At 50.2% G+C, this 14357-nt stretch overlaps 6 protein-coding genes across 6 annotated transcripts; 3 read left to right on the forward strand and 3 right to left on the reverse strand.

Moving 5' to 3' along the window:
• Positions 1–18: 18 nt before the first annotated feature.
• Positions 19–787, reverse strand: FOBCDRAFT_43788 (Pre-rRNA-processing protein TSR2-domain-containing protein). The gene is made up of 2 exons (XM_031185886.3): positions 706–787; positions 19–650 (listed from the first exon to the last, which is right to left on the reverse strand). The coding sequence occupies exons 1-2, from the start codon at positions 740–742 to the stop codon at positions 67–69; spliced, it is 621 nt and encodes a 206-aa protein (XP_031037021.2). The 5' UTR covers positions 743–787; the 3' UTR covers positions 19–66.
• Positions 788–1584: 797 nt separating this feature from the next.
• On the forward strand, positions 1585–4546 carry FOBCDRAFT_203392 (uncharacterized protein; the record flags this gene model as incomplete). Its single annotated transcript, XM_031185885.2, has 3 exons — positions 1585–1656; positions 1777–2799; positions 2846–4546. The coding sequence occupies 3 exons, from the start codon at positions 1585–1587 to the stop codon at positions 4544–4546; spliced, it is 2796 nt and encodes a 931-aa protein (XP_031037020.2).
• Positions 4547–4671: 125 nt separating this feature from the next.
• On the reverse strand, positions 4672–5327 carry FOBCDRAFT_43793 (mitochondrial 54S ribosomal protein YmL27). The gene is made up of 2 exons (XM_031185884.3): positions 5045–5327; positions 4672–4989 (listed from the first exon to the last, which is right to left on the reverse strand). Exons 1-2 carry the CDS (start codon positions 5231–5233, stop codon positions 4867–4869), a joined length of 312 nt encoding a protein of 103 aa, XP_031037019.1. The 5' UTR covers positions 5234–5327; the 3' UTR covers positions 4672–4866.
• A 133-nt stretch (positions 5328–5460) lies between these two features.
• FOBCDRAFT_226758 (Gryzun, putative trafficking through golgi-domain-containing protein) lies at positions 5461–9623 on the forward strand. Its single transcript, XM_031185882.3, has 3 exons — positions 5461–6002; positions 6054–7608; positions 7660–9623. The coding sequence occupies exons 1-3, from the start codon at positions 5739–5741 to the stop codon at positions 9510–9512; spliced, it is 3672 nt and encodes a 1223-aa protein (XP_031037017.2). The 5' UTR covers positions 5461–5738; the 3' UTR covers positions 9513–9623.
• Positions 9624–10841: 1218 nt separating this feature from the next.
• On the forward strand, positions 10842–13112 carry FOBCDRAFT_43800 (major facilitator superfamily domain-containing protein). Its single transcript, XM_031185880.3, has 4 exons — positions 10842–11579; positions 11628–11679; positions 11733–12245; positions 12294–13112. The coding sequence occupies exons 1-4, from the start codon at positions 11076–11078 to the stop codon at positions 12968–12970; spliced, it is 1746 nt and encodes a 581-aa protein (XP_031037015.2). The 5' UTR covers positions 10842–11075; the 3' UTR covers positions 12971–13112.
• Positions 13113–13125: 13 nt separating this feature from the next.
• FOBCDRAFT_295197 (uncharacterized protein) lies at positions 13126–14133 on the reverse strand (the record flags this gene model as incomplete). Its single annotated transcript, XM_031185877.2, has 1 exon — positions 13126–14133. One exon carries the CDS (start codon positions 14131–14133, stop codon positions 13126–13128), a length of 1008 nt encoding a protein of 335 aa, XP_031037012.2.
• Positions 14134–14357: the final 224 nt, after the last annotated feature.

The following is a 14357-nucleotide window of genomic DNA, read 5'->3' on the forward strand; positions in this document are numbered from 1 at the left end:
CAATGCCAGAAACTCGTTTTTGATGTTCCATTGCTCCCCCATTTTGTTTTTATGTCTTTGTTGCGTTTATTTCTTCTTCTTGGTGACCATCGTGAAGCCATCCTCGTCGACCTGAGGCTGGGGCTTCTCCTTAGGAACCGCAACCAGAGGGGGGGCCTCATCCATCTCGACATCAGCGCCACCCTCGTCATCCTCTGAATCGTCTTCATCGCTCTCCCAGTCTGTGTCCTGGTCGGCATCCTCAGCCTTCTTGAAGATACCCTCAACCTTTGTCCCCTTGCGGTTCAACCAGCGTGTGCGCAGAGCCTTGACCTCGTCAAAGGTTCCGAGAGTGCAGCTCGCGCGAGCACGGAGAATGTTTCCAGCAACTTCTGTGCCGGAATCGTCGTCGACGTTGACCTCGAACTCGTCAACCATGATCTGGAGCAGGACAGTCTCAACCTCTTCTAGATCAGGATCCTCGGGAACCTTTCCATTCTTGGGAGGTGTATCGGTATATTCTGGGAAGAGGTCGGCAACGGCACCGGCAAACCAATCGCGCTTGTCGGCAGAGTCGGGACCACCCCAGCCGTTCTGGACTGAGAGTGTAAGGGCAGGCCATAGGTGAAGGGCGTATGCGACGGCTTGCTCGAACTCGGATTGGCGTTCAGCTAGAAGATTTAGATCAGCTTCTGTCGAATGCTTGGCGTCAGGGTTTAGACTCACCCGCCGGAGGCATCTGTGCAGATTCTGTAGAGGCCATGATTGTGGTGATAGCTTTGGCGGGGTTTGGAGGGGCAATTTGAAGAAGATGGCTCTGCATAAAAAATTTGGTGTTTTATCGATTAGACCCGCTGCGGCCCAGAGAAGCGGCCCACATATTCAATCCTGCCTGTCCCTTGATCATTAGGGAGAGACCTAATTTTGTCTTGTCCCTGGTAATAACATCAAGTGCATTGTCTAACAAGAAATGTATTGAATACAATATAAGAATTGGCAGGATCTTAGTATTACCGATATTTTCTGGTTCGACCAAGTTTCCAACTCTATATTGTGCTTTGTATAGCTCTCCAGTCTCTCGACCTTGATTCTTGGCTGCAAATCTCCCCACAAACCAAAAGCACAGGCCATCTTTAAATGAAAGTCAGGTTTCATCCAGCGACTCACTCGCTGCATGCAGAAGGCAGACACGACCCGTTTCTATAGGAATGGAGGCAACAAGACTTAGGATACCTAATCAAGGTACTAAAATGAACCGATCAAAGGCTTCTTGAGGTCATTCTAGAGTATCCCAAGTTATCCTAAGCTTGTCTAAGTATTTTCATCCCGTCAGGATAAAGGTTTAAAATTGTTATGTCCGTCGAGCCATCAGCCATCCCCGGTTTCGTGGAGTCAGGGGTAGGAATTGGTTGCGTCCCATCAAAGAATGACATCATGAGACCCCTACTAGCAATTGGTTAGGTTTTGGGTTCAGCTGCACCTGTTGCCCAGCTAAATTGAACTGAACTCTTCCATGCCATGGCACATGGCGCGTCTTTAATAGCCTCAAGCCACTGATTGTCTGTTGTGTATCCAAGGACTCGGTGATTCGAGTGAGTGACAGCCATGAACTCGCTCAACACCACCTCGGTGTCGTTCGCTGTGACGCCTACTGTCGTCTCGACTTTGTTCTCTCATGTGCGTACTTTCATCATTTTGTGTAATCTACCTCTAAGCCAGTAGAGGGGACGAAGCCCAATTCTTCTGATACTTTGAGATTGCTTTCTTTTTTTCAAGAAACTAACTCCCAACCTCTAGTATTTCAACAGGAAGCCTTTGCGACAACGTCCAACTGCGCATCTCTCCTACGATGAAGGTCTCCATCTGATCCGATCGTTCCTCGAGTATGCATCACACCACACTGTTGAAGAACTCCAAGCATTCACCGCGCAATGGGTACCGCATCCCCAATGGGTCAAAGTCGAAGATGTCACCATCGCCGAAGATCAATTGACACGCGCCGCTGAATTTCTTCAGAAGCAACTTGGCCCAGACGGTATCAAGCAAGTCGGCGGCGAGAAGTGGTGGCAATGGCAGAAACCTGCGACGCCTCTCGACGCGGAATGGATTGAGATGCGCGCGGACGCCTACGAGCGAAAGCAAAAAGGAGGACAGACGCGGCGCGTCATGATGTATATCCATGGAGGCGCATACTACTTTGGTAGTGTTGATGAACATCGATATCAAATGCAGAGACATGCTCGAAAGCTCAAAGCACGCGTTTTTGCGCCTCGATATCGCCTTTCGCCGCAGTTTCCCTTCCCTTGCGGCCTTCACGATTGTCTTGCAGCTTACCTCTATCTGCTTACTGTTCAAGATCCAACGACAATTGTCTTGGCTGGAGACTCTGCGGGCGGTGGAATGGTCATGTCTCTTTTGTGTGTTCTACGCGATCAAGGGCTCCCGTTGCCTGCTGGTGCTATCCTCATCAGCCCATGGGTTGACCTGACACACTCGTTCCCCAGCGTTGCGGGCGAGGCCCCTTTTGATTATATACCACAGGCAGGTTTTCACCACAAGCCTTCTAAAGCATGGCCACCGCCGAACGAGGACGATGTTGTGATGTTGAGAGAAGAGGCATTGAAAAAGAAGAACGAGGGGAAGAAGACACCTGGCAAGCATGAACTTAAGGAGAAGCAGCAAGCGCCAGTTGCAAAGAAAGAACCGTCAGATGCTTCATCAAGATCGGAGTGGATCAATGGCGGAATTCCCATCAACCCCGAAAAGCTCCTCTCCGTCACCATTGATGGCCAACTCGTCAAGATAAAAGATCAGATTCAGGTAGGTTTCGTAAAAGATGAGTTTGGCCAGAAACTGACAACCTCAGATGTATACCACCAACGAGCTTCTTGCACATCCTCTTGTCAGCCCAGTCATGCAACCTACACTAGGAGGACTCCCTCCACTCCTGATTATGGTAGGAGGAGGGGAAATTTTACGAGATGAGCAGATATACCTAGCTCACAAATGTGCCAACCCTGAAAAATATGCGCCTCCGGAAGAAGCTCTCACCCCAGAAGGAAGAGCTTTGTTGCAAAAGTACAAGCCCACCGATGTCCAACTCCAAGTTTGGGATGACCTTTGTCATGTGGCACCGACACTAAGTTTCACTCGTCCCGCGAAATACATGTACAGGTCTGTTGCCCAATTCGGTGCATGGGCTCTCGCTCGGGCTCAGAAACGTGGCATCGAAATTCTTGACGACGACGATATATCCGTCATCTCTGAATCTGGATCCGATAGCGAATCCAAAAAAAACCCTCCTAAAACCCCAGAAACAGAAAACTCAGACTTTCACTCGGAGCCTGGCCAGGTTGGAAAGGCTGGCGACCCTCTCCCACCGTTCAAGAACCACATGATTCGACAAAGAGTTACTCGTCATGGCGCTACTCTCCCGTTGGCTCCTGAGGCTGAGTTGCCATCATGTTGTATGGAACCTGCTTTGGTTGGAGTTGTAAAGGAGGGAACAGTTAAGAAATGGCTGGCCAAGAAGGCAGAGTGGGATCATAGATATGCATCAAACAAGGCCAAGGTCCATAAAAAGATGGTGAGCGATATGGCCATCGGCTACCATGATTATGGTCCTGGCGAATGCCCTCCCCCAACTGCATTGGCAGGCCGACGGCGCGTTGATTCAAAGCTGGTAGAAGGAAGCAAGAAACAACAGAAGAGTTGGGGTCTGGCAATGTGGTCGCTCTGGGGATCTAAACACGACGAGATGACAGTCGAACGAGAGAGGAAGGCAGCTGGACAGCCAGAGACAAGAGTTGCCACTGGTGCTGAGGGCGAAGGAGCTCGCTCCTTTGCTGATATTGAAGGACAGGATAGATCACGGTCACAACCGAACCGAGCACGAAGCCGATCTCACACCAAGGTAGTTACCGACGAGAACCAGACGGGCAGCCAGCCCATCACCGAGGATATGCCAGTTGCTCATCTCATAGAGCAGCGAAAGGAGCAAGAAGCCGCGAAGCCCAGTTTACTCAGCCCCGACTATGCGCCGGAGACTGGTGTAGCTGGTAAGAGACCGTTTCTCGATGGCATCGCACTGCCGTTCAGTCTTAATAAGGATGCCGAGACGGCTAGTATGATGACGCTTCAGTCCAACGTCACGCAACTTCCAGGCTCACGACCTATGAGTCCAAGCTTTCAGGATGATGATTCAACTCAGCCTTCTCAGTCAACTCAACTTACTTCTCAAGATGCACCAACTATTGAGATTGCAGGCAAGCGACCGTTCCTCGACGGCACAGCAGTTCCATTCAGCCTTAAAAGGGAGGCAGACACTGCCAGTATGAAGACCTTGCAGTCGAACGTTACCGCCATGCCCACCTCGAGGCCGATGAGCCCAAATATTCAGGTTTCAGAACCAGTTGAGAAGAACGAAGAGAACGGGGTTGGAAAAGAGAATAACGGCATACATGACGAACCAGGCTTGGTTGCCACGCCTTTGGAGCGACCTGGTTTAGACACATTTGTCACGGCTCAAGAGGAGCTGCCCCGAGTCAAGAAAGAGGAGGATTCATAAAAAGGAGTTCTTTTTGGCGCAAGGTTGGATACAGTCAATTGTTCAGTTTTGTTCAATTAGGATATCCCGTGTCAAAGCACAATCGTTGTCATCGTTTTGTTTCCTTTGTAATCAATATCCATAGTCATCATTCCACAAAGAATAGGATTGTTCAAGTCTTTTTTGTTCGTTATTGACCGAATGAGTCCATAATCATACATGGTGGTACAATGTACACGGGTATATACAGCCTTGCTAGAGATTCCCAAGTCTCCAGCTGGCATTCTAGATTCGCCTTCTGTCGAAATCATCCAATTCTATGACCGTCATTTTTCGCTTGTTTAATCCACACCGTTAAATCGTTTCCATTGCTCAACGTAGAAATAAGGATCTTGAGGACCCTTATCGAGACCCTTATAGTCACCAGGCTCCGCCTTGACTTGTCGGCTCACGAAAGGTGTAAGCTATTCCGCCACGATTAGTCTTCCGTCCGAATCACCAACATGCTTCCATTCTCACCTTGAAATCCTTCAGCGGTGGCACAGCATATGTTCGGACCTTGTTCCACTCGATAACATAGCCTCCATACTTTGTGTGTCGACCCATGGAACCAGTGCGGTTACCCTTGTAGAAGCCTTTTCCAACATCCTTGGTTGTGAGTCTGAGGTGGCGGTATCGGCCGACCGACAGGGCTTGTGTAGGTCTCATGGCGAGAGATCAGAGACAAAAACGATCGGATTCGTCGTTGGACAATTCGTCGGTCGGAGGCGGTGCGTATGGGGGATTTCCGAGGTCAATTGGCGCCGGCGTCGCATTCGCTAGGTTGAATCTTGAAGTTTTGGAGATTCGGCGGTTGGCGTTGTTCCGGTTCCGGAGGAGCTGCTGATGGGTTGCAGGGGTGCCGTTAACGGCCAACCGTTCATATGACCGCTGCTGGGACAGTCTTTGGGTAAATGATGATGTCGATTTGATTCAAAAGGTGTTTGAGAAGTCTGAAAACATTGGTCCTATTTCTTCTGCGTTCAACAAGCAGCATATTATCACTGGGCGGTTTCTTGTTCCATGCCTTTGAGCCATGTAAGTGGGCTGCTACACTAACGAGGGGCATTTGCGATGGACAAGGATGGCTAACGTCGTCTGGCGACATCAGCTCTAAGCTCAATTTACCTTCGCCGTCGCGAACCCATGCCTTCGACATCTCAAAATATCCACCATGGATGGGTATCCGACGGGAAGTTTGGACCACAATGTCCCCCTTCTAGTGGCCGCCGGCCTTAACTCCGAGACGAACGAGCTCCCATTGAGCGCAGAGCTAAAGGAACAGAGCATCCTTCTCCGATCAGAGTTACCACCTATCGGGGGCGAAGAAGCAGAGGTTTTGGCGGAATACTTCAAGGATGTTGATGCGAGCGCAAAGTCGTGGAGTGCCTTTGAGAGAAATGAGCCTTATAGATTTCGCATTAAGACTACAGGAAGAGTAGGTTTGCGCGGGGTGCTACACAAAGCCTTGTTCTAACATGCGGGACAGTCGTTTCTATTACCACCTCGTCGAGCTCGTCTCCCAGAAGGCATCGAACCGCTCAGCGAACACCCGACTCTACACTCGCCGTTCTCCCCGCTCAGTCCAGCATCGGCACTATATCCGGATGGTCATATTGATGCGCAATGGATTAAGAAACATCAGGACCTCGTTCCTAGCGTGTACCTGTGCTTCTACCCCCTCACGAACGACCCGAATTCCATGACGCTTCAAGATAACCATATCAAGTCCGATATCAACAATCTCAAGAGTGCTTTATTACGCTCAGGATACAAGACACGGCTAGCTATTGTTCTGCTTGCGGACGGCGAAGGCGCTCCTCTGTCGTTGGCCGAAGGGATTCAAGAGAGACTGGAGAACATACGGAGAGGAACAGCGTTGGACCCAAAGTCGGTCTTTTACATCCCATCACAGGAGTCGCAGGACGATTTAAAACAGGTTGTTGATAATGTCCTGGGCGTGCTTTACACTTCAGCTGTGGAATACTACCGGGATCTTGGACGACATTCCAGGAAGAAGCGATCGCGTGGAATAGCACCTCAACCGACCGTGCCACCTACGACCGGGACATCCCAGACCCTCTCACTCCCAGACTGGAATTTCAGATACGATTTTAAGTCAGCCATATTTGCAGAATTCCGACAAGAGACAGATGCGGCGCTGCAGTTTTTCAAACAAGCATACGAGGTACTTCTTGGACAGGATGTGCTGGACATAATCCCCAGTTGGAGCCCTCGCTGGAATGAGGCGCGACTCTTGGCGGATGTCATAGCTATCCGGTGCTTAAGATGTCACTTGTGGCTCGGCCAAACTACGCTGGCTGTCAGAATGTGGCATTCGCATCGAGAACGGATTGCTGACTTTGTCGATCGACGCGGACGAGGGACCAACAACTATGGATGGCAGGCCTGGGAAGCTCGGTGGGCTACAGTCATGGCAAATTTGATTGAAAGAGTAGGCCTGCCAGCTTTGGCGCCAGCAACGGGAGCTTTGTTTGTCCCGCCGGATAAGTCGGTCCTAGGCGAGCGAGTGTCACCATGGGAGTTGCTGCACCATACAGGCTACTGGTATCGCATAGCGGCACGTCATCTTGTGGCTCGCCGGAAGCTTGCGTATCAGATGCCCGAGGAGGATAGGAATTCGCCAGATACAACTCCTGCATCAGCGGTAGCCAGCAAGGCCTTCGCATACGATACGTACATGTGCCCAGAGCCGTACCAAGAATACCCAATATCGGGCAAAGGAGTAAACCATGCGCAATTGGTCATTGATTGTCTCAAAGCGGCGACCTCACAATTTCGAGCTCGAAAGCAAAAGCGCGTAACGGGTGAGATATCGTTAGAGTGCGCAAGGGAGTTCGCCAATTTGAAACAATGGGATGATGCTGTGGAAACCCTACTACCATTCTGGGAGGATGTGGCGTTCAGATCGGAGGGTTGGCTCAATATATCAGAGGACCTGTGTTTAACTTTGCGAAGAATCGCCCTGGGAGCTCGCCGTGCAGACCTAGTGGTTGCTGCGGACTGGGAACTCATGAGTAACAGTGAGTATTTCGATTCATAATCTCGAGTGTAATATATCTAACCATGACCAGGGTTCGTGCGGCAGCCACAGTGGCATTACGACATTACCAGATCACTCGAAGGAATTACAACAGAGGAGAAGCCCTCAGTTAGTCTAAGCGACGAAAAGACCGGCTCGTTCATTTCAGCGTCTTTCGTGTTTCGAAATAAAGAGGGCAAGGCTGGCGAGACATGTACCGCTCAGCTTGCGCTCACCTCGCACACGTTTCTCGATGCTGTTCCGATCTCATTTGAGTCCTTGAAGGTCGAGTTCAATGGGAGCCTTAGACCAATATTACTGGAGCAAGGGGCTTCGGAGGACGAGGACTCGCCATCGACCTCCAAGATCTCCATTTTGTCGTTATCGCTGAAGGAAGACTATGCTGAAGGGTCTGAGGATGAACTGCCGACACTGCTCAAAGGAACTTCTAACTTGACACTCCGGCCTGGTCAAACACGAGTTTTCGAAATGAAAATTCCTTTGAGGGAGCCAGGAACTGCTACGGCCTCATCCGTCACACTCTCACACAGCAATGCGAGCTTCAATCTTGACGCTAAACTTGGAATTCGCGACACAGATCCCATTGTTGGCTGGTACATCCAGGGCTCATCAAAACCCAGAAGTAGCCGCCCAGAAGCAGGCACCATCCGTATTCACCCTCGACCGCCAAAGATGGAGATCAAACTCTTGGAACCCTCAGCTCAGTACTACGCAAACGAGGCCATCGAGTTGGAGGTCGAATTGATCAATGCCGAGGAAGAATCCGCTACTGCTAAACTGGATATTCACCTCTTTGGAAAAGAAATACCGGCAATCCGAGTGGTGACGGAAGGTAATGAGGGCAGCGCCGAAGCAACCACAGAGGAGGCCAAAGTCTTGGGACTTCCTTTGGGTGCCATAAAGAGCACAGCATCAGTCAAGATGGTGCTTCATATAGATGCAGCACCGGGCCCCACGACATTTGATTTGCACTTGAAGACGTCGTACCACTTAGACTCAGACGTTGCAACGCCGATTATGCAATTATTGACAGTTCAGCTCAACGTCGTGAATGCATTTGAGGCAAATTACGATTTGGTTCCACGACTTCACCCTGGACCATGGCCGAGTCTATTTGACTCTGAGGGACTGGGAGATACGGAAGAGGGTGTTGCCCGAGGCTTCACGCAGAAGTGGTGCCTACTGTGCCACTATGCCTCATTTGCCCAAGAAGATTTGAAGGTCCTTGGGATGGATCTCAATGTGGTCTCATGCGTTGGTGGTGCAAGATGCAACGTGAGCCAGGGACCGAATGTGTCACAGGAAGGGGTCATTGTTGCCCCCAAGACGATGCACGAGGCACAATTCGATCTGATAGCCCAGAAGCTCACGATGGAAGATCGACACCCTGTCACACTCGAATTGGCATTTGTCATTCAATGGCAACGTCAGAACCGCAGCGACGGAGCCGTCAACACAACAACCATGCCCGTTGGTAAATATCTGGTTTTGGGCACAGAGCCGCGAGTGCTGGCATCGGTGTATCACGCCACTAAAACAGAAGATGGCATGCCGGGGCTGATGCAACTGGACATGACAGTCGAGAATCCATCCAACCACTTCCTTACCTTTGGTCTCAGTATGGAACCGAGTGAGGACTTTGCATTTTCTGGTTCAAAGCAGACAACACTGAACCTGTTACCGCAGTCGAGGCGGACAACGACCTATCGGTTGTTACCGCACGTCAACGGAGTATGGATAAGGCCGAAATTAACGGTACGAGACAAGTATTTCCAAAAAGTGCTACGCATAATACCGACAGAAGGGATGAAGATCGACGAGGAAGGACTTTTGGTCTGGGTTCCCGGAAAGGACACGAGCGAAGAAGAGAAGTCCGAAGAGTGAGCATAAGCTTTTATATATAAATTTACGCATATCAAGCCAGCAATGTAAGCATTAGTTAGAGGGTCAGATAGATGGCAGGTGTTATAAATGAGGTTATCACGTAAATTACGATTATTGATGTCAGCTTGTTCACAAAATGCATGTGTAGGGATTTATCACTGTTCACGACAGGAAGAAGGCTGTATGACAAGACGCTGTGTATAGGTCCTGACTCCGTATAAGGAAATGACGAGGTTTCACGGCTGGCAATACAATGCAAGGGCGTTACCAGTCTAACGTGTAACGTGTAAAACGTGTGTGAAGGATGGAGTCAGAGTCAAACCATAAGCAGATTCTTTCTCGTCCGTCCATTCGGTCGTCGGCCTCGAACCAAGAGCGTGTATGTCCGCGAGAGATTGTTATGATCCGAAAGCACCCGGAGATAGATGCGGAGAATTCAGTTGTATCCGAAAATGCACGGCAGGGTACTCCTAAAGTGGATCTGACAAGATGAAACGGGGCAGCTTTTTACGAGAGGAAATTTGAGCGAGCGAGCCAATCTTGGGGCAGAAGAGAGCGGTCGAGACCACGTTGAGAATGGGAGATCAGCCCTCGGCACGGGATCTATGCCACTGGACCGGGAGTCAAAGATCGGGCTTGTTTTTTTAGCGTGTGCCTTGTGGAGAAGTCATTAAAGGATTTTTCGTAGACGTTTACGAGAAGAGAGCTTTCATCAGTGTGAATGAGTTAGTAGGTAGGTATCTGTCATGATCAAGAGTTGGAGTGTCTATAACGGACATCGATATCACCATGCAGCAATAGTCCATGTGATACAAGGGAGTCAAACGTGAGGGCCGTCACAAATTTACAGACGGATCTAAATCAATGACTCTTCCAATAAGCCACCCTTCGGACATCGGCCTTGGTGATTTGTCCGACCCACACGAGTGCATGACAGTTCAGCTCGCCTATCGTATCAAACTCGCAACCAAAATCAGCCCGATTATACTGGAGAACAAGGGACAAAAGCGCTGATCGTGTATGTCTTGGGCTGCTGACTGGCTGCAACTGTCGCCGGCCGGTACACGGACGAATACCTTGCCGCGTCTCCACGACGTTTATTTTGTTATCGTAATCACATCCAATACTCTTAGCGGTACTCGGATATTTCGATGTTTTGGGGTTTTCCACGAGAATGAGACTAGGGGATAAGCGTCAAGTGCTTGATTTTCGCATCCATCCATCACATGGGAAGGGGACCTATGAACAGTGCCAGTGACTGATACTGACGTATGTAGCTAATTATTTATTATCTTTCGCTCACCCATCTCCAAGACCTTTTGTTCTTCCACGAGCTATCCTCACCCTTTGCTTGCAAACGACGGAAGAAGCAAACAGATACTGGAAGGCTGCATTATTCTCTCTCCCTTCCCGAAACAATCACGCTTGGTTGCCTGGGGGCCGTTTGCACTCTCCACCATAACAACCTACCTTACGCTAGGTACTGTTAATTCTTCCTACGTTAAATATTCCAGTTCTTCTCTTTCTTCTCTCCCTACAACACAATAATTCTGGAACATCACCATGGCTACGACTACACCCGCCACGGCGCCAACCAACGCAATGGTCGAAGAGACTCGTCTCTCCTCTGATGAGAAGACCGAAGTTGGATCCAACAACATCCTCGACACTTCAGCCGACAACAAGGAGCAGCAGGCTGGCTCTGTAACCGCCAGCAACAGCAATGCCGCTGACGAGCAGCCTCAATACCCTAGCGCTGCAAAGCTTACCCTCATCATCTCGTCTCTCTGTCTCGCCATCTTTCTCGTTGCTCTTGACCAGACCATCATCGCTCCTGCACTCGGCGCCATCACAGCGCAGTTCCAGAGTGTCAAGGATATTGGATGGTATGGATCTTCATACCTTCTTACCACCACGGCTTTGCAGCCCATGTACGGAACTATCTACAAGTACTTCAATGTCAAGATTGCGTATCTCACCGCCGTCTTCATCTTTGAGATTGGAAGTTTGATCTCTGCTGTTGCGCCGACTTCTGTCGCGTTCATTGTCGGCCGAGCCATTGCAGGAGTAAGTTGCCTAGACAATTCCCATGATCTTTGCTAACAGAGCTCTTAGATTGGAACGGCTGGTCTCTTTTCTGGATCTATCGTTATTCTCTCCCTCATCAGTACGTGAGGCCCAATGAACTAGCTCAGCGACCATAACTAACCACAACTCCAGTGCCTCTTGAGAAGCGTCCTCTTGCCTTTGGTCTCGTTGGTGGCATGTGGGGTATCGCTTCTGTCGCCGGTCCCCTTCTTGGAGGTGCATTTACTGAGCACGCAACCTGGCGTTGGTGTTTCTACATCAACCTCCCCATCGGTGGCCTCGCCATGATCATCGTCTTCTTCTTCGTCCATGTTAACCGCAACGACACGGACACTATCAACATGACCTTCATGGATCGCATTCGCAAACTCGACCTTGCTGGCGCCGCCATCTTCATCCCTGCCATCGTCTGCTTGCTCCTTGCTTTGCAATGGGGTGGTGCCGAATATCCCTGGAACAACTCGCGTATCATCGGTCTCTTCTGTGGCTTTGGAGCTATGATTGCCATCTTCATCGGCATCCAATTCTGGAAGGGTGATCAGGGAACTCTCCCCCCTCGCCTGTTCAAGAACCGAAACACCTTGTCCGCCATCATTTTTGCCATGTTCTTTGGTGCCGGTTTCTTCCCTCTCATCTACTATCTCTGTAAGTCCCGCATCGCTCTTCGCCATCCACCCAACTAACATTTCTCAGCTCTTTACTTCCAGGCCATCCAGGGTGTTAGCGCCGTCCAGGCTGGAATCAAGATCCTCCCTCTCCTGCTCGCTACCGTTCTCTGCTCCATCGTCTCTGGAGGTATCATCACCGCCATTGGCTACTACAACTATGTCATCATCCCCTGCATGGTTCTCTACACTATCGGATGCGGCATGCTCACAACCCTCGACGTTCATTCCCCTCTCGGGGAGTGGTTTGGCTACCAAGTCATCGCCGGCTTGGGTATTGGTGCAGGTTTCCAGATCGGTGTCCTTATCATCCAAACTGTCTTGCCTCAGGAATGGGTTCCTGTTGGCACCGCTGTTGTCCAGTTCGGCCAAGCCTTCGGAGGCGCCATCTTCGTGGCTGTGTCCCAAACTGTCTTCCAAAATGGCCTCATTGACACACTCAAGGCTGATAACATTGGCATCGACCCGACCATCTTCATCAACACTGGAGCTTCAGAGATTGAGGATACTCTGAGAAAGATGGGCCGCCTCGACGCGCTCGACACTGTTCTCAATGCGTACATGAAGGGTCTTCGGGACACCTTTTACATCTCTCTTGCTTGTGCTGCCTGTGCCCTGATTACTTGCCTGTGCTTCCAATGGAAGTCTGTCAAGAAGGGCCCCGACGGTGAGGACAGAAAGCCCGAGCCTGCTGTGCCTGTCTAAATGGATCGTGGGATCGAAGCGTAGTTTGACGATTGGAATTTTGCATAGATACCCTCGGATGTCTCTCTTCTCTCGGTTGCATTTGGCGCTGGTAGTAATAAGTGTCTAATATCATAGAAAGGTTAATAAAAGTGATCTTACAGTACGAAGACTCCTCATTGTGTGTCATCTGGTGGTCTGTCCCATGAAACCCGTGCTTTCCTAGCTCTTGTCTTTACTCCAACATCAGCTCCTACGAATTTGAGCACCCAATCTTTTACTTGCTTCGCCTTTTGTAACTGCGGGTGCATCTGACCGCGCTTGGAGAGCTCACGCGTCGAATAAAGCCCGGACCCATCCCTTCTCCATAACAGACTCACCTTGGTCATGCCCCTACGGAGACTCTGACCATAGACTTTGTCCTTGAACACGTGAAGTGCCACGTTCTGCATAAGAACTACATCCTGACGCCGAAGAGCACTAATCTCGGCAGCTGCATCGTTCTCCCCCGCAAGCCAAAACGTCACAGCGAAGCCTGTCTTTGTATCGTCCCCGAGGAGAATCTCCACTAAAGAGAGGCTGCGACCCCAGCGCGTTGTGACAGTTCGTGGCTGTGCGATGGATATAATGCCGGCAATAATGTTGAGGGTGACAGTCTGGGGATTGAGAGCCAGAATCCTCCGAGCCGGCGGTATATCTTCCAAATCAGAGAGATGAGAAGGAACAGTCTCTCCCATATCCAACTGTCTTGTCGGAGACGTCGTCATAAACGATGTCTCCTCAAATGTCGTCTCCTCGAAACTATCGAGCTGTGATGATGGAATCGAATTGTGTAAAGCTAGGGAATGGTCATAGAACTGCGACAACACATTCTCCGGATCTTCGCCCTCAAAAGACTGAGATTGTTCCTTGAATGAGATCTCAGCCGTGGTGAAAAATTCAGATTGGTTGGCGAGGTTGATACTGATATTATGGGTCTGGCTGAACCCTGTGTGAAGCGGTTTTCTGTTCAGGGGAAGAGAACGCCATGGTGCGAGATTTGGAGACGATACTGGAGCTGTTTCTTGAGGGACCAGCCCGAGGAACTCAGCGAAAGAGTCGTCGATTTGTGTTATTGTACATGATTGTGTTGTAAGAGACGAAGGGGGCGGTGCGCCAGCAAAAAGGAGTAGTCCTGGTGCCATGGTACTGACCGCATGCAGCTGGATTGGAATACTATTTGAAGCTTCTCATGATATTACCAAGAGACTGTGCTGACCAAGGGTAGCAGCTGCGTGAGATCTTGATGAGATAAGCAAAGATTCACGATGATGTTTTTGGTGTTGGCGGGTGATGCCAACGAGAGATCGGCGGCGACCACTTCCCAGCCGCAGGTACCGAGGTATCCCCCACCCCCACAACTCCCGTG

This window comes from Fusarium oxysporum, chromosome VI (genome assembly GCF_013085055.1).
Source record: "Fusarium oxysporum Fo47 chromosome VI, complete sequence".
Lineage (NCBI taxonomy): Eukaryota > Fungi > Ascomycota > Sordariomycetes > Hypocreales > Nectriaceae > Fusarium > Fusarium oxysporum.